This window comes from Pipistrellus hanaki (assembly GCF_964339955.1).
Source record: "Pipistrellus hanaki genome assembly, chromosome: 12".
In the NCBI taxonomy this organism is placed as follows: Eukaryota; Metazoa; Chordata; class Mammalia; order Chiroptera; family Vespertilionidae; genus Pipistrellus; species Pipistrellus hanaki.
Genome location: NC_140514.1, coordinates 58493587 through 58520828, shown reverse-complemented (window position 1 = coordinate 58520828; position 27242 = coordinate 58493587). Strand labels below are relative to the sequence as shown.

General features: G+C 45.1%; 1 protein-coding gene across 1 annotated transcript in view; it reads left to right on the top strand.

The window, feature by feature from the left end:
- RFX8 (regulatory factor X8) overlaps positions 1 to 26085 on the top strand; it is a gene marked incomplete at both ends in the record, with an annotated part of 56578 nt that extends 30493 nt beyond the window's left edge. Inside the window, 6 exon segments of the mRNA XM_084900988.1 lie at positions 972 to 1066; positions 3816 to 3930; positions 5369 to 5487; positions 11375 to 11503; positions 11507 to 11549; positions 25850 to 26085. Of these exon segments, the coding sequence (XP_084757114.1) occupies positions 972 to 1066; positions 3816 to 3930; positions 5369 to 5487; positions 11375 to 11503; positions 11507 to 11549; positions 25850 to 26085 (737 nt within the window).
- Between the last annotated feature and the right edge of the window lie 1157 nt (positions 26086 to 27242).

The window sequence follows — 27242 nt, the reverse complement described above, 5'->3', positions numbered from 1 at the left end:
CTCAGGGGGTTGCTCAAACCCTGTTCTTGCCTCCAGGGAGCCCCAGGAAGACATGAGGTCTCTCCCCGGTGCCTGCCGGGATGCCTGGGCCTGCCCGGGGCTCCTGTGTGCCTGCTGGCATCCTAGGGGTCCTTCCACGAGGACACAGAGCCAGCAGGGACCTGGCATGCTGGTAGCCACCAGCAGGCACATGCTCCCAGTATGCCTGGAAGGTCTGTCGGGTGCACCCTGACCAGCCTCAGCCAGGGCCAAGGCAACCGAGCAGGTTTCCTAAACTCCGTGTGGCACTCAACAGCACCCAGGAGGCGGGAGGGCAAGGCTGGCTCATCGCGCTCAGTGCTGCCCACACAGCTGACGGACTCCAGTCCCCACGTCATACGTGCTCAGGCTCCGCCCCTCATGTCCGCACGGAGCCTGCAGCCCAGCAAGGCGCTGAGCATCCCTCAGTGAGGGACACGGGTAAACTACCACTTTAATGGAAATGACACGAAGAGGCGAGGTCATGTCTGCATCATGCAATGAGCTCACCTGGAGCCAGTCTGCGGAATTAATTGCAAGGTGTAGTTATTATTTCTAAATATTTCTTTCCAATTCAGCAAGTGGCAGCGGCCTCCTAGGAGGCAAGACCATATAACTCTGAACTGAATGACCACAGGTGTGACACATCTGTCTTAGAATGTGTCCTTTGTGTTCAAATTGGGTGCGAAGCCCAGGGGGTGCTTTTGAACTATTGCTCAGATGGTGTCCCTGGGTTACCCAGCCTACAAATACCGACAGCAGAATTCTGTTGCGTTGCTAGCAGTCTTTTTTATCTTTTAAAAATTTCACAACAGTCTGAACGGCCTTTATCGGTGTCAGTGGGGAGTGGGAAAGGGGGGATGCAACAGCGGGGGCTCCTGGGGCAGCGTCACAGACTCAGTGGCTGCCCTCCGGGAGGCTGGCAAGCTTTCTGATTATTTGTGTCTTTACAGGTCTGAGCAGTTTAATTTCTCTGTTGGGAACATCCACAGATCTCTATGTATTCCTGAACTGTCTGTCTTCGAATCTCCAAACATTTGTCTTCCACGTACAAAGCCATGTTTTTAGGGGAAGAAGTGGGTGTTGATCACTCTAGCTACATAACAGCACCAAGTGCCCACGGCCTAGTGGCATGAAAAGGATGTTTCTCTGGCCTGTGTGGTGTGGGTGCCGAGGACAGAAAACAGTGTTCCCTCTTGCGGCAGGCATTAGTTAGAAGCTGGTATGTCCGGCAGGTGTGTGTGCAGGTGTGTACACGTGCTGGCTCAGTGTGCACTGTATGTGTGCGATGGGCCTGTATGTGCAGGGGAAGTAAATGAGTGTGTGTGCATGGCCACGGGTGAGTGTGAGTGAACGTATAGGAGGAGTGTTTTCCTCTGTTTGGGGAGAACAGTACTGGTCTGTGTATTTTGCAGAAATATCCCAGTAGAGCATCAGGCTTGGTTTTGCAGGATAGGAGAATTGGTGCTGAGTGTGGGTGAGTTGGGCCCTGCTGGGTGACCAAGTTGGGAATTACTTCAACAGGGTCCTTGTTGGGCTCAATCATCAGCAATCACACTTGCAGAGTTGAAAGTGCATCAGAGAAAGCCACAGCACCCCTGGCCTGTGGGCGCATGGGGTTAGGGGGGTGGGGCTGGGACTGTGCATTGATTGGAGACCAAACCAAGGCAGCAGGCCTCCCGCCTGAGCAGTGCCCTCTGCAGGCTGAGCAGTTAGAAGGGCCTGATGAGGAGGCGGTTTAAATTGGGACAAGAAAAGCAGACAGGGTGAAACTAACATAACAAGACGCCATCCCCGAGAGGAGGCCATGCGCCGGGGCAGTGAGCGTGCGGAGCGCGGAGGCCTGTGTGGCGAAGAAGAGGACATCCGGGAGCAGACAAGCCTGGAGGCGCGGCCCTGGGAGCTGGGCTTGGGAGCTCCCTCCTTTAAGCCTCGGTCACATTTCTTTCTCTCCCGCCCCTCCCCATCTGGCCTTGCCCGTATGCCTGTCTGCCCAGCCCATGAGAAAGGGCAGAGGCGATGACTGGCACATTCATAAAGACTGTAGGGGCACTGGGTGAAAACCTCATTGAGATGAACCAGAACGCTCTCTGGGAAAGCTGGCTCACACTCTGGGCCTGTGTCTGTGTCTGCTTTGCTTTTTGGAAGCCACCATGCAGATTCTGAGCGGTATGCATGGTCCTTGGCGATCTCTGGCAGAGCTTCTTGGTAGCAGCGGTAACGTGTCTGGAGCTGCACTGCTGCCGAGGTGTTCACTCATTGGCAAGGTTGTCACTGATCAAACCTTCCATTCCTCTTGCTCAGCCTCTAACACACCGAGCTGTGCCCCTGAGCCCCTTAAGAGCAACCCTACCTCCCAGCAGCCCCCGGGCGGGCTCGGGCTCCATCTAAACCTTGTAACACCACGTGTCTCCCAAGTCGTCATCACATATTCATCTTCACAAATGAGGCATGTTAGCAAGATGGTATTTGGTACCTACTTGCCTTCGAAGAGCTTGTTCTTGTAAAACAGCTTGGCTGATAAAACAAAACAAAACACTACTGCCAATGAAATACTGAAACGGCTGAAATGTAAATCTTTGGGCTTGGCAGAGGTGACCGATGGCTCCAGCCATTCCCATCTGGCAGCCTGCTAGAGGGAAGGTCACTGTGTCACGTGTTCCTCCTCCTGGATCTCACGCAGTCGGGCCCAAGAGAATCAGTAGGACCCTGAGGTGCTACACCGGTGCTGGCAGAGGAGTGCTCAGTGCAGAGCGGGCCAACCGCCAGACTCCTCCTCGCGGTGCTTTGTAAAGTGTCCTTGTACCTGCTGAGCCCACGGTTCCTTCCAGGAGCCCTGTACCAGGCGGTGAGACACGCCAGCCCAGGCGGTCAGTCATGTGGGAGGGTGCTGCTACTGAAGGAAATCCACGCGCATCCAAAGCCCAGGACAACCCTTCATTCAGTACCTGGCGGGGGCGGGGAGGGTCCCGAGGGGGCTGATGGGAAGATGAGAAAGGGGGTGTCCTCATGTCTAACCAGTCTCTCTGTCCTCTCTTTAGAGACTTGGGTTGAGCCATGGGTAGTTCACATTCATATGATAAGACTCAGGGGGCCTTCAGGGCCATCCATCCCAATATGTGCCTGTGAGATTAACAGGACTCCGTTGCTTGCACATTTAAAGTGTGGCCCAAGGCTACTCTCCATCTACATGAAGAGTCTCTGTCTGCATGCAGAAGCATCTCACCGCTGCCAGTTTAGTGACACTTGGGCTGTCAGATGGCCTCCGCTCCACCAGACACACCGGTGGGACCTTCCCCTCCTCAGATAATTCACATAGTGCAGCAGTCAGTTCTGTGCTTCCCAAAGTCAGCACCATGCTGCTTGTGGTCATGGGATGCGGCCACTTTTTCACAGTAGCAGACCTGGCAAGGACTAAATGTCCCACCGACCCTCTGGATAGCAACTGCCAAACGGGTTTGGTGAGGCTGTCCCTGAAAGACTTCTTTGACAGGATTCACAAGTGAGCTCATTCTAAACCTTGTGTATAACTTTTAAGAAAGAAAAAAAGGCCAGCTTTCCACCTCCTTCCTTCTCTCCACCAACACCAGGGGTTCTGCCCTGGAACCATTTCTGAGGAGATGGATCAAAATGAGAAAAAGGTTGGTGGGTCACTGCTCCCTTCTCACCTTATTTCTTCTTTCTCTTCCCATCGGACCCCTTGAACATAAGTATCTGGCAACTGTGTGCATTTCAAAACGTATCCTCTTTCATTTTGTCATAAAACCTTGAATTTTTTTCTTGCAAAAATGTAATAGCCATCCAGAAGCAAAGAGGAGTTCCTCAGACTGGCTGCCGGCTTCCAGCTGCGCTGGAACTTCGTCCTCACCACGGTGAGCAAAGCCATGACTCTCCACCACAGGGACAGCTTTGGTGAGTCAGAGGATGCAAAACATTGTTCTGCCTTTAAGAATGTTTCATATTGCCATTTTCTTTTTATGTAAAATACAACACAGACACAGAAAGCTGTACAAAACTTCAGCAACTTTTGAAAATAGCAACATGAGAATAGTTCCCACCAAGCAGTCTGGCCACGCTTTGCTTCCCATTCCTCATTGTTGGGCGGGTAGGAAGCACGCCCTTGCTTTGACGAGTGTGCTTTGGGACATTTTGAGAAAAGCACCCAAGCAGGCCAGTGAGATGGAGAAAAAATTAGTGGTTGGGGCATTTAACTTTAAGAAGTAACAATTGGTAAAGTCACCGATGTTTGCAGGTGGTGGGAAGAGTGAAGTAGTATCTATTTTGCAAACCTTCTGGTCGGATAGATGACCATTCTCTGTCAGAGCTCACATTGGTCACCTCCATGGCTCAGATGCAGAACCTCACCATAGAGCCCTCCAGTCCCATGAAAAGTGTTAACGTGAAAGCATTCAGAGCTGAAAAGAATTTTTTGTGAGTTTATTTGAGCCAAACTGTCAACAACTGCCCAGAAGCAGAATCTCAACGGATTGGATTGGAATAATGCTCAGGAGAATGGTGGTTGTTCACCTTGTTTTATACTTTACATCAAGGGAGGGGACGTAAGTGGGTTACATGAAATCCACTGTCTATAGATTAGGGAGGCGGGAGAACGCAAAGTGGTGGTGGTGGAGGGAGGGGGGCTCTGGGATTGGGTAAGAAGTAAAATGATAGACACATTACTTAAGTAGACACAGGATAGTTAACAGTCAACAATTAACAGGATAACAATAATAATGAAAGAATCTACGCTCTCCCTTTCGGTGCCCAGGCTCATTTGGTTGTGCCCTTGTGCCCCAGGGGTTGGGGCGGGGGAAGGGAAGTTACAAGTTTGCTCTGACATTTCATAGGTATGCTATCGTAGATGAAAAAAGACAATAGGCTCAGGTAAGGTAAAAATTAACCTTGTCAGGGAAAAACCGGCCTAGGACATGACTACCTACCTTTAATGTTTAATTTCAGACTGCCCTCTGTGGTTACTGTAGGTCTTTAAGTTTGTGAGGCTGCCACGCAGGCCTCGCCTGAGCTTGTCAGGATAGCATGTGGCCTTTGGTCCACAAAAGGATCATTCATCTCAATAGACACTTATTGTGCCCCCCAAAGTCCCGGGCACCTTGCTGGGCACGGGGCAGAGAGCAGTGGCAGCCAGGTGGTCTTCGCCCTGGGAGCTCGCACACTCAGCAGGTTGGAGCCCGCTCCGCAGGCTGCCGATGCCTCCCAGGGGCAGGGGCAGCAGGGAGGCCAGGCCGGCGCTACTCTGGATCAGTCTTGCAAACACTCTGAGCTCTGTCCAGGGCGGCGCTGTAAGCTGCCATGTAGGTGACAACCGTTTGTGTGAGGCCCTTCCTTTCAGTGGTGCTCAACAGGACTCTGCTTTGTGCCAGTGATTCCTGTGCAGTCATGGGGAAAAACCAGTCTGTGTTTGTTGCTTTGCCCTCACTACCTTCTCTGGACCTCCCCATGGAGCAAAGTGTTAGCACCAGTGGCTTTTCATCATCACATGGACCGAGGTTCTAAGTTAAACAGGTTAGTCAGGCTCATTCCAGATCAGACCAGGCCATCCCACCTCACCAGTATCCTCACCACAGGGCCATCCAGGAGTAATATGAAGTAAGGCAGCAGTCGCCAACCTTTCAGACCTCATGGGCCACCAGTGGCCTCAGACCACCGATTGGCGACCTCTGCAGTGAAGGGTTTTGAAATGAGCAAAAAGGTTTAGCACCCCTTCTGAGTGTCCCCATCTTTCATCGTTAGTTATTTTACAACTCTGTACCCTGTATCAACTGATAACATTAGAAATGCTCATCATTCCGCAATGTCATGGGAATGAGACAAACACTCAAAACTCAATAAAAGGGGATGGCAGGGCCAGAGCAGGGAGTAGTAGAAGCTGAACCCTGAATTGGAACTCTTTCTACGAGGGCTGTGAAAGAGAGTCCTATATCTGGTGCCCGAACAGGGACTTCTGGAGGAGAAGGTAGTTTTCGCCTAAGAGCGAAGGAAGGAAATAATTTCACCGAGAAAAGGTGTAGAAAATTCACTGGAAAAAGGTGTGGAAGATTCACCGGAAAAAGGTGAGGGAAATTCACCGCACTCAAAGCCCATGGCCAGCTGCAGAGTTGAGAACTATAAGTAGGGTGGGAACGTCTTTTTTAGTCAGGCTAATGGGGAAGAATTAGGTTATAAATATAAAGTAAATTTTATTATAGAATTTTGGTTTGTATGCTTAAAGAATGTGCTTTCTTGTTAAAATATTAGTTTGTATTTGGAATTTAAAATCTGTAATAAGAAGTGAAACTCCACTGCTGAAACAGCCTCTGGTGTGGAGAAATTCAAAGGTGGCAGGAGAGGGCAAGGCTATCTGCTCTCCTGCAATGAGATTACTTAAAGTTTTCTTTAAAAGTTATAAAAGAATTTGCAGGGAAATGCTGATCTTGGCCAAATTGGGTGCCAGTTATTACTTCAGAAAGCAAAAAAGAAAGAAAAAATTTAAGACCTGTCTTTATCTTTTAAGCATGAAAAAATGTGGCCAGAATTGCTGCTGAAACTTCCCCCAGAGCAAGGAGGATTTGGGAGATCCAATCAGGAAGCCCACTCTCCCAGTAAGCTGAGGAATGTGGTATTTTGCGTTTGAATGGCTATAAACTTCCTCCAAACTTCTGTGACAACAATTTTTTGGAAGTTGGCTTAATTATATAAATAAAAATATAAAGTTTAAATTTGCCTCATAAAAAATCTAAAGGACAGAATGGAAGCTCTTAATTGATTATGTCTTGTATTTTTCTTAGAAATGTAAAGTGTTATTAATCTAGGACATGCAAAATATATTTGACTTGCCAGCTTTAAAAGTTAAAAGTGCAAATTAAATGGGGAGAAATTATATAGTTAAAATGTGTTTTCTCTAATGATTAGGAATTCAAAATCAGTTGCTTATTATTGGTCTAATTAAAAAAGAGGATTAATTCTGTGATCTCAACCAAAAATTTTCTATGCAAAAACTAGTCTAAATCTAATTGATATCTTAAGATAATAATAGATAATAACAGATATTATAATATTTAAATCGTATATAGATATTTGTTTGATGTTTTTTTCCATGTAAAAATTTCAAGGCCTTAACAGAGATGATTCTTGGAAAGCTCCAAAGGCCTGGAGTAATATAAGAAATTTATTCTCTCTTCTTAAAGAAAATCTTTTTAAAACAGGGTCTTGCCTTCCAGGAGTTTCCCTGACATGGTCAGGCTAACTGAAAAATAGATCGCCATTGGACACTGCACTGAGTGGTATGCACTGAAAATGCCTCTGGCATCAAGGAAGAAAAAGTTGGGTGGTCTAAACAGAAAGGATTTGAAAAGATGGAATTGAAAGACATAAAATTAATGATTGTTATTTATCCAACACTTACTGTACACTCTTTTTATACATTATCTTGAAGCCATACAATACTACAGAGTGTCTATTATGACCACTTTCATGTCATAGATGAGAAAACGGAGGTTCAGAAAAGCTAGGTGACTTGCACAAAGTCATACGGTAAACAAATTGAGACACAGAGATTGGAGCCCTGGCCTGCATGATCTCAAGTTCATTCTTCTTCTACAACACTAGGAGCATGATTCATGCCCTGAGAAGTGTAGAACACGGGTTATCAAGGTCAGAGATCTGGCTGGAAACCAAAATGAGGAGCCATACTGATGCAGGAAGCAACTGAAACACTTCCAATGATTGAGGGGAGTGGCTAGTTTACAAAATCCTGACAATTGTCTTGGTACTAATTTCTAAAACTTCTGTACCTACATTCTGAAATTTAGCCAGTTACATAGTATCGCTTCTTCACCCATGAGTTCCTCTTTTGAGTAGATGAGAGGGCTTAGTAGGAGATCATTATAGGCAGGGCATTGCCCTTGACCTGGTTTAACTGTGGTCCTGGCTAAGGGATAAGTCACAGCCTGAAAGTGTGCATGCCCTACAATCCCCAAAATAACTGGAACCTTCCAGAGCCCTCTCCTTCCAGCACAAAGCCTCTTCAAAAGTTCTCCAGAGTGCAAATAAACTGTACAAGCTGCCATGGAGCACTGCTCAAAAGGGACTCTACAAAAACACTATGATCAGAGAGAAGGAAATGCATCTCTCGGTTTTATTAATTCTCTGTCTGTATTTGGTCTTCTTTCCCAATGGCTAATTCATGTATCCAGCTGTCTACTGACCTAGGTACAGTAGATTCAGACATGTGTCTGTAAATAAGAAACTCACCTCTTTTGTGAGTATGTGTATAAAGCAGACATACTAATGAGGTATTTGATCATGGACCCAGTGGCAAAGGAATGGGGATGGGAGTAACTGTTCCTCTTTAGAAGAGTAACAGCTGGAGCAGGCAGTTGATGTTTCAGGACTCTTGGCAGAGAAAAGGCCCAGTCAAAGCTTAAGAAGGGACTAGTTGGCTGTGCTGTGCCCAGGAGAATGTCTCCCTGCTCCCTGGCCCTTGTACCATCTATAGAGAATATATCCCAACCTGGCAAAGGGCCCTGCACGGCTGGCCAGTGAGAAGCTCAACTAAATACACTGAAGCATTCCATACAGCCCTAACAAGACAAGCATTGTGCTGGGCATTCTGCTCCAACAGCGCTGATCTCTCTCATCACTGGCTGGAGCAAGAGCTCGGATGGTAGACAATTTAGTCACCAAGGTAACTGGGAATAAACTTTCACCTCTGGGGAAGAGTTGGAAGTGGCTGGAGATCAGATACTGAAGGGCTCTCTGTATTGGGTATTTCAATGCAACTCAACAAGATGGTGTTATCATTGCTCCCATTTCTCAGATAGCAAAACTGAAGCCCCTACGGGGATGAGTAATGCTCTCAAGGTAACTTCACCAATAATATATTGGCAGAGCAGGGATTCAAACCCCAATAAATCTTCTGAGACTATCCTTTTCTAGCACTTTCTCTCTCTTAAAGGGTATGTTCATGTGTTTTCATTCCAAAATCAATGAGTCTGATGATTTGGGGAAATAAGTAGGCATTTCTGGTACATAACTTCCCGTGTTTAAACTCTACATCCTCCACTGAGTATCTTGGAAAAGTCGCCTCATCTATCTGGGCCTGAGTCTCCTCATCTACAAAAGAGTAATAATAATTTCTAAGTCCATGGTGCCAGAATGAGGTTTAAATAATTTAATCATTCTTAAAACATAAAAAACTCCTAGATCATAGTAATTATCATTGTTATTATTTCTTCAACAAAACCTCCTAACACTCTCTACCCAACCCACTAGCAATTCTGAAATTCATTGTATTGGGGTTTTACCTACAGTCATGTGCCACATAACATTTTGGTCAACAATGTACCATGTGTACAACAGTGGTCCTATAAGATTAGAATGAAGTGGAAAAACTACTATCACCTGGTAACATCAAAGCACAACATATGCATTACTCACGTGTTTGTGGTGATACTGGTGTAAACAAACCTACTGCCCCTCCAGTAGTAGAAAAGCATAGCATGTGCATTATGCATAGTACATAATACTTGATAGCGATGATTAACAATTGCTATTGGCTTATGTATTTATCATGCTATATCTTTTATCACTACTTTGGAGTGTTCTCTTTCTACTTTAAAAGAACATTTGCTCTACAACGGCATGCCGTGTCACGCTGGCTACAGTCTCAGACAGTCTTTATTGCACCATTTTCTCTTGTATTTTATTTAATCTCGTGTTGTTTTGTACATTAACATGTTGTACAGCTATCCCTAGGAGCAATAAGCTAACCGTACAACCTAGTTGTGTAGTAGGCTATCCCATCTAGGTGCACTTTATGAGGTTCACACAATGATGAAATTGCCCAATGACAAATTTCTCAGAATGTATCCCTATAGTTAAGAGGTGCATGACTGTATATTTAATTGGCAGAAACAATAAAGAAGGTATTAAAACATTAAAAAGCAGATGAATGTCACATAATCCAAGGTAATATGCATTAGAAATTAATTAAACCTGCTTCTCTTGGTGAATGCTCACTGAATTAGTGATAGTGACTTAATTTAATACCAAAAAGTTATGCTCACTTAATTTTCATTGCATTCATTATTCAGCATTGCACTCACCATCAGCAAAGTGCCCCGTTTGCACTCATCTGCCATGACTAACGCCCTTTCAGTTGCACATCTGTGTCAGCTGCATTCATTAAACAATTAGCATTGCCCTGCACCTGTGGTGAGAACCCGGGTCAGCACTCAGATTGCCATCACCATCTGTCACTCTTCTAGCAATGTTCAAAACAATAAAACACGAAGGTGTTTTAAGAATACTGTAAAAATTACACTGTTATTATATGGTATTCATAATATCCTTTTGAAAATTCTTATAGTTTTTACTGTAGGTCCTGTGACTCAAGGATTAAAGCATAGCAAAGAATTAAAAATGATAAATGACACTTCAGCTGTAGGGTAAAGGTGAAGACAATATTTTTTTTAGAAAAGGAAAACATCTTTGCATTGGGTGATGATGGTTATTATCAAATTTACAGAGGAAGGGTGAGAACCTTGCATTTAAAGTTATCTTGTACACAACTTTGTCAAAATATAGTAGCTTGTTGGGGGCTTATTAATGGAATCCGACCAAGAAACTATATCACTGCTGGTTTCTAAAGTAATCCTGTGCAGGATTTGCCTGTCCTCCCTATGAGCTAAGGGAAGGATGGCATGTTATCCTATTCCTTCTGATGGGAAGACCCTCTCAGGCAAGTCAGATGGCTTATGTGAGAGCTGGCACTTCGGTTCCTATCAGAGTCCATGAACCTCTCAAATCTATTACTGCACCATGAGTGCCAGTTTCCCCAATGGTTGTTCTCACAGATCTTTTCCTCCATATCTACTGGTATATTTGATAGGTGGTGGAGGGAGGGTCTATGTGAGAACTTGACCCAATTATGTTATCCCAGAACTGACAAGAATGCAGTATTGGTACCCATCTGGAAGGCAGCCGAAGGGATGTGCGCTACAGCCACAGGGAAGCCCATGGGTATTTCACAGCTTCCTCTTGAGTCTCGTTCTCCCACATCTTTAATTGTAGAGTGTTGTTTTTAACCAGTGTCTCACCAACAATGGCAGGCAGCCCCATTCCTTCTCCTAAAGAGAGCCCACCTGCTCCCACTCCCCTGGCCTCTCTGGCAGCATCCGGGTGGAGATACCTTCCTTCCATTAAGTCCTCACCAGATCCTGAGCATTCCCCTGGGAAATTAGGATCTCCTGAGGCAGAAATAATTCCACAAGCTTCCCAACGTGGGGGTGAGGGTGTGGTAGAAGAATTCAAATTCATTTTTTTAAATCTTTTGCTTTTAAACATTTTCCTCTTGCAGCTGGTCCAGGTATTGTTGGAAGACATGGCCACTGAAAGCACCATCAAACTCAGCCTCCCTGTGGGACAAGAGGCCCTCATCACCCTAAATGATGGACAGAAGTTTATGATTCACATATCAGATGTGCCCTAAAGCTCCAGGAACATTCACTTCAGGGAAAGCAGTGCTAATAAGAGTATTTATTTGGATAGTACAGGGGAAAAACATATATTTTCATTCTTAAAAATATAAGAAATGCTAAAACCTTTGTATTGATAAGAAAAAAGATTTTATGTACATAATAGAGTGTAGTATTGTCTATTTTATGTTTATGTGTATTTCAAGGAGTTGGTTTTGATGAAACATATAAACTGATTTGGAGAATAATATTGGTAGCTGTTTGCTTCTCCTTCAGGCTTTCCAAGCATTTCTATTTGGGGACTTCACAGAAGAGAAATCTTGCTGGGAGTACAGAAATTGATATAATGTGGGCCCATTGGAAGGGCACCAGGGGTTACATTGGTGGTGGTGGGGGGGGGGGGGGTCAGACTGGCCTGGGTTCGGCAACCTCGGTATTTAGGTTCTGTCTAGGAAAGAATTCAGAGCCAAGACTCAAACTATAAGACAACATTTATTTAGAAAATAATAGAGATGGAAAAAACAGTTCTTAGAAAAAATGGGCTGAGGAAATAAGCCATAGAGGCAAAGGAAGGGCTCTAGAAGCTTGAGAGTGAACTCGCCTATGGAGAGAAGGGAGGGGAAAGTGCCAGGGGAAGCAGAGGAAGAGGCAGGGTCCTGCTCCCTGGAGGGAGGCGCTGGGTCCTCCGTCCCAAGGGCTTTAGGGAGCAGACTTTGGGGAGGTCCCAGGGAAGATCTCAGTAGGACAGTCAGCAGCTTTCCTGGTGTGTCCTTTCAGGGTCATGGTCTCCACCATGGTCATCACCAGGTCAGGGTCAACACCAGGGCAGGGGTCAGCACCAGGGCAGGGTCAACACCAGGGCAGGGTCATCACCAGGGCAGGGGTCATCACCAGGGCAGGGGTCAGCACCAGGGCAGGGTCAGCACCAGGGCAGGGGTCAGCACCAGGGCAGGGGTCAGCACAGGGCAGGAGTCACTTGTCTGGTTTTGCTGCTCTTCTGGGCCTGGAGCTGAACTGCAACTGAGGCCCAGATGTTACCTCTGGGAGGAAGTTCAGGGGTCCAAACTGTAAGGCCAATGATATGCTGGGGAGGAAAGCTCACCCTGGGGATGAGGTCCCACCCTACATTGTCTGCTAGGCACCTGTGGCTGTCTGCCCTGATGACCTTCTGTATCTGGCCCAGCATCCTTGCTCTGCTCATTTCTGTTTAACTGCTACCACAGATACATTTCCGGAGAAAGGTAAAGTTTGAAGAATGTAAACTGGTACAAGCAGTGAATGGCCAATGGTGATATTATTTTCCTGCCGCAATTGAAACAGAATTTGTAGAAAGATCTCCTTAGGCAGTGAAGAATAAAACAAAATGTGATAGTACTGTTAGACTTACTCACTAGTCCATTAACCCATCCCAACTTTCTTTGGTTCACCATCACAGCTTCCTTAAAGAGATACAATTTTGAATCTAATAACATCTGCAACAAATGAGGATATCCTGCTTTGAATCACTTTTAATTCATCTCTTTGTAACAAAATCCTAAAAATGTTGAAACTAAGAACAGACCATTATTAAACCAGATTCATTTTTATGTAACTGGTTATAATATTTAAAAGAAATTTAACAATTCATGCTTAACATGGTTATTGGTATAAATAAAAATAAGGAGAAAATATTTTACTGAGCTCATATTCCATAACAAATTAAATTTCCCTAAATGCCTGGAAATTCTAAAGAAACATAGAACTATATGTCACTAGAATCATTAAGAATGATTTGTCTTTATGGTTTTAAAAGTAGTATTGTAGGCCTTTCACCACTGCATTTAATATGCTATTTCATTTCATAAGCTCTCTGGGAGGAGTTATCTGTCAAAGAATAACTCAGAGATATTCCTTTGCTCACTGTTCGTTTATTTGCATATTATTGATTGCTCACATGTAAGTAGACAGGTGGTGGACTGAGGCAAGGAACAAAGACAACAAGAATTATCGATCTGGGAACAGTGACATATTTTTTGGGGGGCACATTTTGGGGCAAACTGATTACCTGAGAGCTAGCAGAAGGCACTCTATCCTTGAAAAGCCAACTAGGTTTATCAAAGAAAATGTAATTGTTTATTGTGGGGTTAGAAGTTGGGAGAGGAGGTGAAGCTGTGCAGTAACAGGAGATGGTGGGCTTCTGGGACCCTCCCGGTTCCAGCTCTTATCTAGGGGTGGTCAGACAGTGTGCTCATCTTGTGAAAATGTGTTACAAAGCTGACAATATGATTTGATTGCCTTCCTGCATATGTTATGAATTTAAGATGTATTTTGTAAAGTGAAAAGCACTGCACACATCATGGGGTTGTATTGGAGGCTGCTGGTGGGAGAAGGGCTAGAAAACACACAGATTCCAAGAGAGAGTGAGCTGGGTTGATAGGCTGCCAGGGCCAACAAGCATTGGTGTGAAACTAGCACTGTCACCTGTGTTTTGTTTTCCCTCCCATCTCATGACTAGAGGTGGGAGGCCTAGCAAACACAGGTCTCAAGCCCTGGCACACTTTCCACCCAAGAGAAGAGAGAAGAATTCATTTTCAATAAAGTTTGACATTTTTATTATTACACTGGGCTGGAGATTCTAATTACTGATAGAGACAGATTTTATGATTGAAAGTAGCTGGTAGTCTTCTATTATTTAAAAGTGAACATTAATGTGAATAGGAACTTCCTCTAGCCCCTCCCCCAAACTTGAATTTTTAGCCAAGAGCTATAAATAACACAGAGAGCAGGTCTGTTTGTACCGTCTATCAGTTCACTGTTGTGGCATTACAAATTCACTTTAATGACTTAAAACAGCCACAATTTATTATTATTTCTTATCAGCCCATGGGTTGCTTGGACAGTTCTGGTGATCGGGAGTGGACTTGGTTAACCTCGTCTGGGATTGCTCAACCATCTGCTGCCCCTGACAAGCTTGGGCCTCCACTAGAATGACCTGGCTCTTCCCTGTGTTACCCCCACATCCCTCCAGCAGGCTGGCCCGTGCATACTCCTATGGCAGAGGTGGGACCCAAGAGAGTGAAAATGGAAACACACAAGCACATTCTCATGCTTGTGCTTGTGACAGTGTGTTCCTGTCCCATTGGCCAAAGCAAAGCAGAGAGGGTGTGGACATAGTAAATGGGATGGAGATGTCAAACAACTGCAGTCACTGATTTCAATCCAACTAATCAAGTTCAACTCAATATAATGTTCCAAAACTATTTGTCATGTATTTATTCATTTATTGAATAGTCTTAAAGCACTAAGGATCTTCAATGAACAGTTGGGCAAATCCATGCCCTTTGGCAGTTTATATTCCAATTGGAAGGCTGACACTGAACCAATTGACAAATAAAAGCCTAATATCTTAGGTGTTAATTACTAAGTGTAATAGTAAAAAATAATAATAATAATAATAATAATAATAACATAATGAGGGAGATAGAAAGTGAGGGTGATGCTGGCTTTAAAGCAAGGTCTCTCTCACAAGGCACAATTTGAAGAGAGATCTGAAAAAAATGAGAAGATGGGAGAGCAAATTAGAGAAGTGAGCAGCACTACCAGGCAGCCCCATGACCACTTGACGTTAATGGCCATGACTTTTAAATGATTAAGGGCCTTAAAATCCCTGGTTTTCAGGAATGTGGCAAGCTCATTTATTTGAACCAATTCATCAGGTGAAAACAACTATACATCTTTAAAAAATATATATATAAAATGTCTTAATAAAAGCATCAAAAAGCTGAAAAGATAGAAAAATCTCCAGGTCAAAATCTAATATAACCAGCTAAACTAAGCACCAAGGCTATCTTTTTGATTCATACAATTTTGAGCTTCAAGCTTGATGACTTTCTTAATGTTAGGGCAAAAGTCAAATACTGGATCCATCCAGGGTGGGGCAGACTTCATAAATTGGAACAACCAAAGGGCTGAACATTTCAGTAAGGGTGAGTCAGAGGTAAGGTGTTCCTGCCCTCCCGACCCCCAGGAATTAGGAAGTTGCTGAGCACATCAGAGGAGGATAACTGTCACTGTCTCCGCTCCTTTTCTCCCAGGCCCTGGCATCCACTTCTGTTGCTGACAAATGATGGTCTATTTCACAGGTATACCACTATTTATTCATTCATTCATCATTTGATGGACCATTAGGTTGCTTTCACATAATGGGAAAAATGACTATTGTCATTTCCACTTGAGTGGTATCTATATAAACATTGTGACAAGGTTTGTGTGGATGTATGTTTTCAATTCTCTAGGATATATACACCTAGGAATGAAGTTGCTGGTTCATATGGTAACTCTATGTTTAACATTTTCAAAATTTGCCAAATTGTTTTCCAAGGTGGCTGCACCATTTTATATTTACATCAGGGAAAAATCCTCTTGATGGACTTTAAGGGAGAGATTGACAGCAATACAGTCATAGTAGGAGACTTTAACACCCCACTGATATCACACCCCCCTGTGATCCACACAATCCAGACAAAAGATTAACCAGGAAACAGAGGCCTTAAATACACTACATCAGATGGATCTAACCAAAAAACATTTCACCCCAAAGCAACAAAATATACATTTCTCTCAACTGCACATGGAACATTCTCAAAGATAGACTACATGTTAGGGCACAAGACAATTCTATATAAATTCAAAAAGATTGATATAATACCAAGCATCTTTTCAGATCATAATGGCATGAAGTTAGAAATCAACTACAATAAAAAACTCAAAAACACTCAAATACCTGGAGGCTAAATAGCATGTTATTAAACAATGAATGGGTTATCAATGAGATTAAGCAAGAAATTAAAAACTTCATGGAAATAAATGAAAATGAAAACACAACTACACAAGACCTATGAGATATCATGAAAGCAGTCCTGAGAGGGAAGTTCATAGCACTACAGGCCCACCCCAAGAAACAAGAAAAAGGGCTAGTCAACCATCTAACCCTAACACTAAATGAACTATAAAGAGAACAGCAAAATCCCAGGGGAAGAAGAAGAAAGGGAATAATAATGATCAGAGTTTAAATAAATGACACGAAGACTAAAAAAACAGTACGAAAATCAATAAATCCAAGAGCCAGTTCTTTGAAAAGATAAATAAGATCGATGAACCCCTAGCCAGACTCATCAAGAAACAAAAAGAGGGGACCCAAATAAATAAAATTAGAAATGAAAGAGGCAATATAGTAATGGACATTTCAGAAATACAAATGATTGTAAGCAAATACTATGAACAACTGTATGCCAACAAACTGGACAACCTGGATGAAATGAACAAATTCCTAGAAACATACAATCTTCCAAAACTGAATCAGGAAGAATCAGAAAACCTGAGTAGACCAATAACAACTTATGAAATTGAAGTAGTAATTTAAAAACTTCCAGCAAACAAAAGTCCTGGACCAGATAGATTTTTTGGTAAAATTTACCAAACATTCAAAGAGGAACTAACACCTATCCTCCACAAACTATTCCAAAAAATTCAAGAGGATAGAACACTTCCAAGTTCTTTTTATGAACTCAGATTATCCTAATTACAAAACCAGATATAGATACTACAAAGAAAGAAAATCACAGGCCAATAACCCTGATGAACACAGATGCTAAAATCCTCAACAAAATATTAGCAAATCAGATCCAGCAATATATTTAAAAGATCATACATCATGATCAAGTATGATTTATGCCAGGGATACAGGCTGGTACAAGATATGCAAATCAATAAATGTGATATATCACATAAGTAATTTGAAAGATAAAAACCACACAGTCATATCAATATATACAGAAATAACAGTTGACAAAAAGCAGCATTTTTTTTTATATAAAAACTCTCAGTAAAGTGAGAATAGAGGGATAATATATCAACATAATAAAGGCCATATATGACAAAAATACAGCCAATATAGTAGTCAATGGACAAAAGCTAAAAGTGTTTCTTTTAAGAACAGGAACAAGGCAATGATATCTGCTTTCACCACTCTTATTCAACATAGCACTGGAAGTCCTATCCACATCAATCAGACAAGAAGAAGAGATAAAAGGCATCCAAATTGGAAAGGAAGAAGTAAGATTGTCATTATTTGCAGATGGCATGATATTGTACATAGAAATCCCTAAAGACTCCACCAGGAAACTACTAGACTTAATAAATGAATTCAGCAAGGTAGCAATCAATATCCATAAATCAAGGCATTTTTATATACCAAAAATTGACTCTCAGGAAGAGAAACTAAAAACGCAATCACATTTATCATTGCAACAACAACAATAAAAAAGGAATAAACTTAACCAAGGTGTAGAGGGCCAAATGGAAGGACACCTGGACATTCTTTAGATTGTTGCTGACTGGGCCCGGGATATTGGCAGAATCATGTCAGTTGCACTCCCGCCCTGGGAGTGCAGAGATGTTCTTAGTTCCTGGTTTGTGTTTGTCCAGGAGGAAGGAGTGGGTGGAACCTGGGCTCTCCCAGGTTCCTTGTTTTCCTGTGAAACCCCCTTGTTGGATTGTATAAATAGATGTGCTGCCTGGCTCAGGAGGTTGTCAGTCTGTCTCTCCAGCAGAGGAGGTCAGTGGCCCTCCCAGCTCCCAGCTTAAAATCTATCTCTATGTCTTCTCTCTTTATTTCTATTATTTCTCAATCCCTGGCCACCTCCACTTAGAACCGGTTCGTTCATCTCTCTTTCCATGTGGGATGCGGAAAAAGGAGATCCCCGCCACATCAGGCCCCCGCACCAAGGAGTTAAAAGACCTGTACTTGAAAAACTATAGGACATTTTTAAAAAGAAAAAAAAAAGAAAAAAAGAAAAGAAAAGAAAGAAAGAAAGTAAAAAGGAAAGAAAGAAAGAAAGGAAAGAAAGAGAAGAAGACACCAAATGGAAGTGTATACCATGTTCATAGATTGGAAGAATTAACCTAATTAAAATGTCTTTTCTATCCAAAGCAATCTACAAATTCAATGCAATCCCTATTAAAATACCAATGGTATACTTCACAGAACCAGAACAAATACTCCAAAATTTATATGGAACTATAAAAGACCCCGAATAACTGCAGCAATCTTGAAAAAGAAGAATTAAGTAGGAGGGATCACAATACCAAATATCAATCTATACTACAAAGCCATTGTAACCAAAACAGCCTGGTACTGGCACAAGAACAGACATATAGACCAATGGATCAGAACAGAGAACCCAGAAATTAACCCAAACCATTATGGTCAATTAATATTTGACATGGGAGGCAAGAACATACAATGGAGTAAAGATGGTCTCTTCAACAAATGGTGCTGGGAAAGCTGTCAGGTGCATGCAAAAGATGAAATGAGACCACTGCCTTACACTATATACAAGGATAAACTCAAGGTGGCTAAAAGACTTAAATGAAATCATAAAAATCTTAGAGGAGATCATTGGCAGTAAAATCTCAGACATTTCACATAGCAATATGTTTACATATACATCTCTTAGGGCAAAGAAACTAAGGAGAAAATAAAAAAATGGAACTACATCAAAATAAAAAGCTTCTGCACAGCAGAAGAAACCACCATCAAAATGAGAATGAAACCCACTGAATGGAAGAACATATTTGCCAATGATACATCTGATAAGGGTTAAGATCCAAAATATATAAAACACTCATACAACTCAACAAAAGAAAGACAACCCAATTAAAAATGAGCAAAAGACCTGAATAGTCATTTCTCCAAAAAGGACATACAGATGGCCAAGAGACACCTGAAAAAATGCTCAAAGTCACCAATCATCACAGAGATGCAAATGAAAATCACAATGAGATAACACCTCACATCTGTTAGAATGTATATCATTAAAAAGAAAAAATCCACAAACAAGGGCTGGCAAGGATGTGGAGATAAGGGAACACTAGTTCACTGCTGGTGGGAATACAGACTATGCAGCCACTGTGGAAAACAGTATGGAGTTTCCTCAAAAAATTAAAAATGGAACTCCCATTTGACCCACTTCTAGTAATATACCGTATTTTCCGCCGTATAAGACGACCCCCAAATTTTACAGTTAAAACATAGGTTTAGGCCTATATTCACTGTATAAGACTACCCCCTACTTCCAAGGCAACACCAGTTCTTTTTTTAATAGACCACCTCTCTGACTCTGGCCAATCTGAGCAGGCTTTTTACTAGAACACAGTGTAGCTTTGGGTCTATTAAAAAAAGAACTGGTGTTGCCTCGGAAGTGGGGGGTAGTCTTATACAGCGAATATAGGCCTAAACCTATGTTTTAACTGTAAAATTAGGGGGTCGTCTTATATGCCAGAAAATACGGTATCCCAAGAAAACAGAAACACCAATGAGAAAGGATACATGCACCCCTATGTTCATAGCAGCACAATTTACAAAGGCTAAGGTTTGGAAACAGCCCAGTGACCATCAGCAGAACTGGATAAAAAAAGCTGTGGGACATTTATACCATGGAACACTATGCAGCTGTAAAAATGAGGGGTCTATTACCCTTTGGGACCGCGTGGATGGACCTGGAGACTATTATGCTAAGTGAAGTAAGCCAAACTGAGAAAGACAGATATCATGTGATCTCACTTATTTGTGGAATCTAATGAACAAAATGAATTGAGCAACAAAATAAGACCTGAAGGTACGGAACAGACTGACCTACTTTGATGTGTGATTGGGGGGACAAGAAGAGAGAGAAAAAAACTTGTACACTTATGAGAGGCCTGGTGTATGAAATTTGTGCAGGGGGGCGGGGTCCCTCGCGGGGTCCCTCAGTCCAGCCTGCACCCTCTCTAATCTGAGATCCCTTGGGGATGTCTGACTGCCTCTCACAATCTGGGACCACTGGCTCCTAACCTCTTGCCTGCCTGCCTACCTGATCGCCCCTAACCACCTCTGCCTGCCTGCCTGCCTGATGGCCCCTAACTGATCCCCTGCCTTCGCTGAAGGCACTGGTGCCTGTGACTGCCAGACAGGTGGCTTGTTCCTATCCCGGGCTGCAGCCTGGCCGATCCCCATTTCTTTTTCCCTAGTGTTGAGTGTCTGAGCCATTTTGGCTGAAGGCGTGAGGGCATGAGGACCATTTGCATATTAGCTCTTTATTATATAGGGTAAGCAGAGGTTAAAAGCATAAATAATTTAAAATTAATAATATAAAATTTTACTATTGGAAACAGCCTCAATTTCCATCAGTATGAGACTAAAAATTGTGGTGGATTTTCACAGTTCTCTGCCCATTTGGTCCTAGTCACATTCTCTCTGGCACTGGGTTGCCTTTATTTCAGTTTGCATGGGAAAAACATTAAAAAGACAAAGAAAAAAAAAACACACACACACAACGTTTTGCTTTTAGATGACCATTCCGCAATGCATCTGTCCCAGCAAAGTGTGAGCTGGTCCTTGATGTTACCGGGCAAGCGAATGAGCTTTGGCACCAGACACACTTGGTGCTAATTTACAGTCACTGTACTCAGTTTCCTCCTCTATAAAATAATAGTAATCTCTACCTTTGTCCTATCAAAATACAATACTCGCACCATGCCACCGCTGGTGTAAGCCTCTCCAAATATAACTCCTTTAACCCTCCCATCCATCACCCCTGTGAGTTAAATGCTGTATTTCTCTGAGACCCAGTGACTGGAAGGAGAGTGGAGGGGTGAGTGAGTCAGGACTTGTCTGGCTGCAGCCCCTGAACCCCACAGCGGGACCAGAGCCCATCCCAGACCTGGCGCGATGGGGTTCTGCTGTGGCCACTGCAGTGCCTGCAGCTTTGGGGCGCAGTCCGGTCTTCCATGAGCCTCGATCTCTCCAGGTGGCTGTGGCTTCTAGGGAGGCATCCCCGCAGCGGAGGAGTCCTGCGGGGAGGCTATGCGAGCTCCAGCTCCGGCACCCGCCACCCCGGAGCTGCAGCCCTGGCCAGCGCTGGAGCGGCTCGGTCAGGGCTGGGCCCCGCCTGCGAGAGGTCGGTGCGCCCAGGCCAGTGGCCACGCGGCCCGGGCCCTCCCGCTGGCTGCTGGGTGCAGGGCCCTGCTGGCACCGCCGCTGCTCCGTGATCCCGAGCCCCGTGCCCAGGCCGCCGCCAGCCCGATGGACGAGGAGCTGGACCGCCTCCACTGAGGCGGCGATGCCCCGCTGCTGGAGGACTCAAAGTTTCCACCGACCTGGGCGCCCAAGGAAGACCCGCACCGCCGCTCCCCGTGGGCACCGTCCGCCTGGGCGCCTTCCGCGCCCCTACATGCTCTCCATCCGCCTGCCCGAGAGCGGCTCTGGGTGCCCGGCACCCCCGCGGCCTGGCCAGGCCAGCGCCAGGTTGTCCGGCCTCCGCGGAGGCGCAGGAGAAGGTGAGCCAGCTCTCAGGAGGCCCTGGAGGGTGCCTGCCTCTCAGTGGCCTGGCACTCAGGCGGAGCACCCAGGGGTCAGGGAGATGCTAGCAACCACTCAGTGCTGGGACCAGGTTTACAGGTGTGCCCAGGGGCGGGATTGGCCTGTAGGAACCGGAACCCGATTGTGCTTCCCTTCACCTGGCAAAGGGGCAGGCGGGAAGGGGCGGATAAGGACTGAAGCGCAGCCAGGAGATAGGCATAGAGACCCAGTTACAGTTAACCAGCGCCTGACCGGAGACCTGAAACCACAGCCTCACTCACAGAGCAGTGGCTGTCAGCCCTCCCCGCTCACTGGGCCTGCCAACACACCAGACCTTCCCTGGCACTTACACAGAACCACATTGGGGGCTGGGCGTTGGCGGCAATTTACATTAAAAAAAGAAGAAGAAAATGGGACTCAAGGATTTTTTCCTGAAAGGACGCTTAATGTGCAAAATGTGTAGATGCTGGAGTGCTCTGTTATCCACTGCAGATGTTATTGTTCAGTTCACAACTGTCTTACTCACCTGTTAGGCCTGATTCCACGTGAAGCTGAAATGCATGGATAAGGAGGTGGGCTTACCATCCCCAGGCATACATCCTCCGGAAAGGGCTGTATGGCTGTTAAGATAGATGGAAGGGGTTTTCTACAGGATAGTAATGTGAACTATTACTTCATGACAAAAAGTTATTGTATGGATGTCCAAGCATTTCCAGGGAGCAGGTTCTTGCCCCAGGCATGGGTCTCACCGGCTCTGAGCCTGGCCAGATCACCGGCTTCTCCACTGGGCTGTCCTTGTCTAGGAATTCACATGGCTGACTGGGTAGTGTGCAGGCCCTGTGTAGCTTAAAATGTTACCCAGTGGCAGCCTCGTTCTGATTATGGCCATGCTCTCCCCTCTCTCCCGGCACCAGGCGGTGTCTGACAGTGACCTCAGGCTCCTAGACACACCTTAGGAAGAAGACAGGAGGCTTCAATAGGAAGCTGATCTTCGGTTGCAGCACAGACGGTTTCAAGCAGTTACATTCGGTATTAATGTATTAAAGATATTTTGACTTTTGTCATCCCTTTCTTTAGCTCCCTTAGTAGTTCCCCTTCCCATATTGACATTTAATCCAAACTCAGTGAATTAACAGAACACTTACCGAGTGCCTGCCATGTGTGCTAGCACACGCTAGGCAATTTGTAACGAGCTGAAAAACAGAATCTGTGAGTGAACTGACATTGCTGTTTCGAAGGATTCTAACATTTTGTTTTCTTAAAGATTCAAGCCATCCCTTATCACAATTCTGCACAATATTGTCAGAGGCAGAGACAGCCCCTGAGTTCCGAGCTCAGTCACACTGAGGAACACTGCACAGGAGAAGCTCCGGGGGGGGCTGGGCCTGGCAGGCTCGAGAGGACCGAGAAACATTGACGTGCGTCTGAGCAGTTCCCTCTCTCCGAGACCGTGAGCAAAGACTGGCACAGCTCAGGGCCGTGACTTCCTTTAAGCTAAAAGGATGAGGAACCAATTTCCCATAAGTTGTTGAATTATATAATGACATTTTAAAAATTGATTTGAGAGAGAGAGAGAAAGATCTATTTGTTGTTTGACTTATTCATTCATTCATTGGTTGCTTCTTGTCTGTGCCCTGACTGGGGATTGAACCTGAAACCTTGGCGCATCAGGACGATATTTAACCAACTGAGCAACCTGCCAGGGCAATGAAGTATTATTGATTAAAACTAAAATATGACTAATCCAAGAGAAAGTGGTGTGGCCCTGAAAAGAAACAATAATAGAAAGTGCACGGAGTCCAAAGACTAGGTAAGATGCAAAGTTAAAATTTAAATCCTGTCCCCAACGTTGTCTAAAACTTGGGGAAGCAGTGAAGCCAGTGAGATTCCAGGGGGCTGTGGGAGAGGTGTTAATAGCCCTTCATAAATTTCATTTCCTTCCCCAAATCCTGGTACCTTCAGATTTGATAAAGTGCTATGTACTCACAGCGTAAGACTAAGCTCCTAGCCATCTCTCCCAACCAAATGGTCACTGCGAAGCTCCTCTATGGAAACGAGGAGGCTTCACTGAGTAAATGGGCAGAATGGGGCCACTGTGCCTTAAGTACCCCTGTCAGAGCCCTGGTGACGCCATGGTCTTCACATCTCAGCACTGCAGTTCCCAGTCAGAGACACGAGCTGAGCTCCCAGCTCAGGGCAGTCCACAGCCTGCACCGACAAAGCCATTTCCCGGTGTTTGGTAGATGCCAGGACTGCCATGTGGGGGCTGCCTGCCCTTCTGTGGTGGCCCCTTGACCAACAGCACTGGCATTCCTTTCTTGTACCTGACACCTATGGACTCTGCAGGGCCGATCTGAGGGAGAACCCCACGGCATCGCTCCTGCTGCAGGAATCCCAGGAGAGTTCTGCAGGTAGACAGGGGTTTGGCCGCCCCCACACAGGTCCTCTGCATAAAGCAGAGAGGCTGGGCAGGGGTCAGGGGATGGGAGGGGTAGTGGGCTCAGTAACTTGAGGGCCCTGAGATCCTGAGATGTTGGTGTCTTCAGCAACGCGAAGTGGGAAGCACAGATGCCCTTGGAGTCAGATCAGTAAATGCCACCAGTCACTGTGATTTTCCCCCCTTTGTTTTCTTACCTGTAAAACGAGAATAATTTCTACCTCATAGGGTTATTGGGGGTTTTAACCTAAAAATAAAAAGGACTTTCAAAGTGAGAGGCAAAAAGTACTATTGAGATCATTAAGAAGAGCCGTTCAGATGCGCTGATTCATTCCAAATAGAGTTCTGATGAGGAGACCAAGGCGGTGGTGGCATTTCCAAGAGGGAAGGCACTTCTATTGGTGCAGGAACGAGTGATACTGATTCTCAGTAGCGACTGTGACTGTCAGCCCCTGGTCTCCATCTCCTGTGCTGTAGTCGCACTGTTCGCTTTCTTCTCACCTTCGCACACAGTTCTCAGGGATGCGGTGTGCTTCACATAGGTCCACCCAAGGTGCGTTTCCTCTGACTATCATTCCAAAGATTGGAGAAGTAAGACGTGTAAGACGTTCAAGCCATTTTCTGTGGAATGGCAGCTCCATTTCCATGTTAAAGAGGCTTGTTTATTATTATCATTGTTATAATGAGAGTTGGGAATATTTACAAAGTGTCTGGGATATTTACAATACCAGGGGGATAATTGGCAGCTCTTATCAGAAAAGAGGGACCAGGATGGGGGGAGGTTGGGGAGGGAAGAGTCATGGTAGTTTTCTCGAGGCACATGTAGCATAGTCTATTTATTGTTTTCAAATTAATGTCTCCCCACCCCCCCAGAGAGAGCCGTGTGCAATAAAGACCTGGACTCCTTTAATACACTTTCTCAAAAACTGTCTAAAAGAAAAGACACTTAAGCTCAAATGGAACATTGATTCAACGCCTTCGTCTGAATTTAAAATGTGGAGCTTGACATCAAATCCTGCCAGAAGCATCTACTCCAAGCTGGTTTTGGGGGCTGCAAATGTCTCCCCATCTCTCCTCCCCCACTTCACACACACACAGGAGCAGCAAATGCAGCAGGGAGCCTCAGGCGAGTCTCTTGATCCTCAGTTGCCTCACCTATAAAAGGATGTGACACTTTAGAAAATTAGATAAGATTTATCCCAGCCTCAAAATTCTGTTATTTTTTACGCAAAGCATGAAAAACATGTCAAGCAAACACACCTATTAGTTCTCTGAGAAGGAAGTGGTTGTAATCAGAGTGACAATGCGCTGTGGGACGCAGAGTGGGTCAGACACTGTCACTTACCCTTGGGACACTGACAATGAAACTCAGGCTGCAGATGGTTCAACTGACCCCACTCCTTAGTGGGAATTGTAAGAGGAGAAAAGGAATGTTTCCTTTTTCATGGGCTTTTTCCCCTGTTCTTGGCCAGTCGAACTTGCCGTGACTGGAAGGATATTCCCAGGATGCCTCTCTAAACATCTGAGATTCTCTCACCCCAGGCATCCCAGAAGCAGCCGTCATGCTGGGCCTGTGCATCCAGAGCCCAGAGCGCACCTGCTGGTGGAACCGTGAAGCCATGTGTGCAGACTGTCTTTGTGGCCACACACAGCAACGACAGACATCTGTGCAGCATGCTGGGCAGCCCAATGAGGCAGCTTCTGCCCAAGTGACCAGCGTGGGCGAGGCAACAGTGTCTCAGAACACTTGTCACTCGGGTCTGGAAGAGGAGGGATGAGTCACCACTCAGTGGTACCCCAATGTGTAGCTCCTCCTATAAAACTCTACTTCTCAGAACTGCCGAGCCATTGCACTGTTTAAGCTTCTGAAGCATTAAAATATAACTTAAATAGCTACGCAATGAAGTGTAGCCTCAGTAAGCATCAAAGCACAGATTCCCAGACCATGGGGCTTGTGATCACCCCACAGCCCACCAGTTTCCACGAGCCGCTGAAGCCCACGTGGACTCACCTGTGTGAGGTTCACATCCCAAGTTCATCGTTATATGTTGTGTTTCCCCTCCAGAGTCCTGAGAATGCTGAGTATAGAGACTGAACCAGTCAAAGATGGGCCAACGCCAGTGCCCTGAGCAAACAAGCCAAGCAGGAGCTGCTCTGGCCAGAGCATGAAGGCATCAGGGAGAATGCCAGGCTGGACCTGCACTGACCAGCACCTACATGAGGACACAGTCCAGGAGAAGGAAGCCCTCCCACAAACAAGGGCCAAGCACCATTCAGGCCCAACAGGCGAGGAATGCAAGTCAGTAGACTGCAGGAGTGGACTGGACTGGCCTGGCCTCTGCATTTTCAGAGCTTCATTTGGCATACAAGACAGTTGTATATATAATACATATAATATCTAATAAAAGAGTAATATGTAAATTAACCCCAGTCTGCTACATACACAAGCCACGCCCACCACCCAATCAGAAACAAGTATGCAAATAAACCCTACCAAGATGGCTGTAGCCATGGAGTGAGCAGGAGGCTTGGGTTTCCCTGGCAATGGAGGAAGCCAAGCTTTCTACACACCCTGGCCAGCCCAGGCCTCCACTCCAGGCTACAAAGTTTCAATTATAGAAGATAAATAAATCCCAGATCCCAGGGGCTCTGCTTGGGTTGCCAGGGGACGTGGCTTGCCTGCAAACAACCACAGGCCCCTCATCCAGACAGCCCCAAGCTCCAAGGGAACCCCCCACCCTGATCTGGGGCACCCTTCTGGGCAAACCAGCTGGCCCCCACCCATGCACCAGGCCTCTATCCTATCTAATAAAAGAGTAATATGCAAATTGACCATCACTCCAACACACAAGATGGCTACTCCCATGTGGTCAAAGATGGCTGTCCCCATGTGGACACAAGATGGCTGCTACAAGATGACAAGTATGGGAGGACA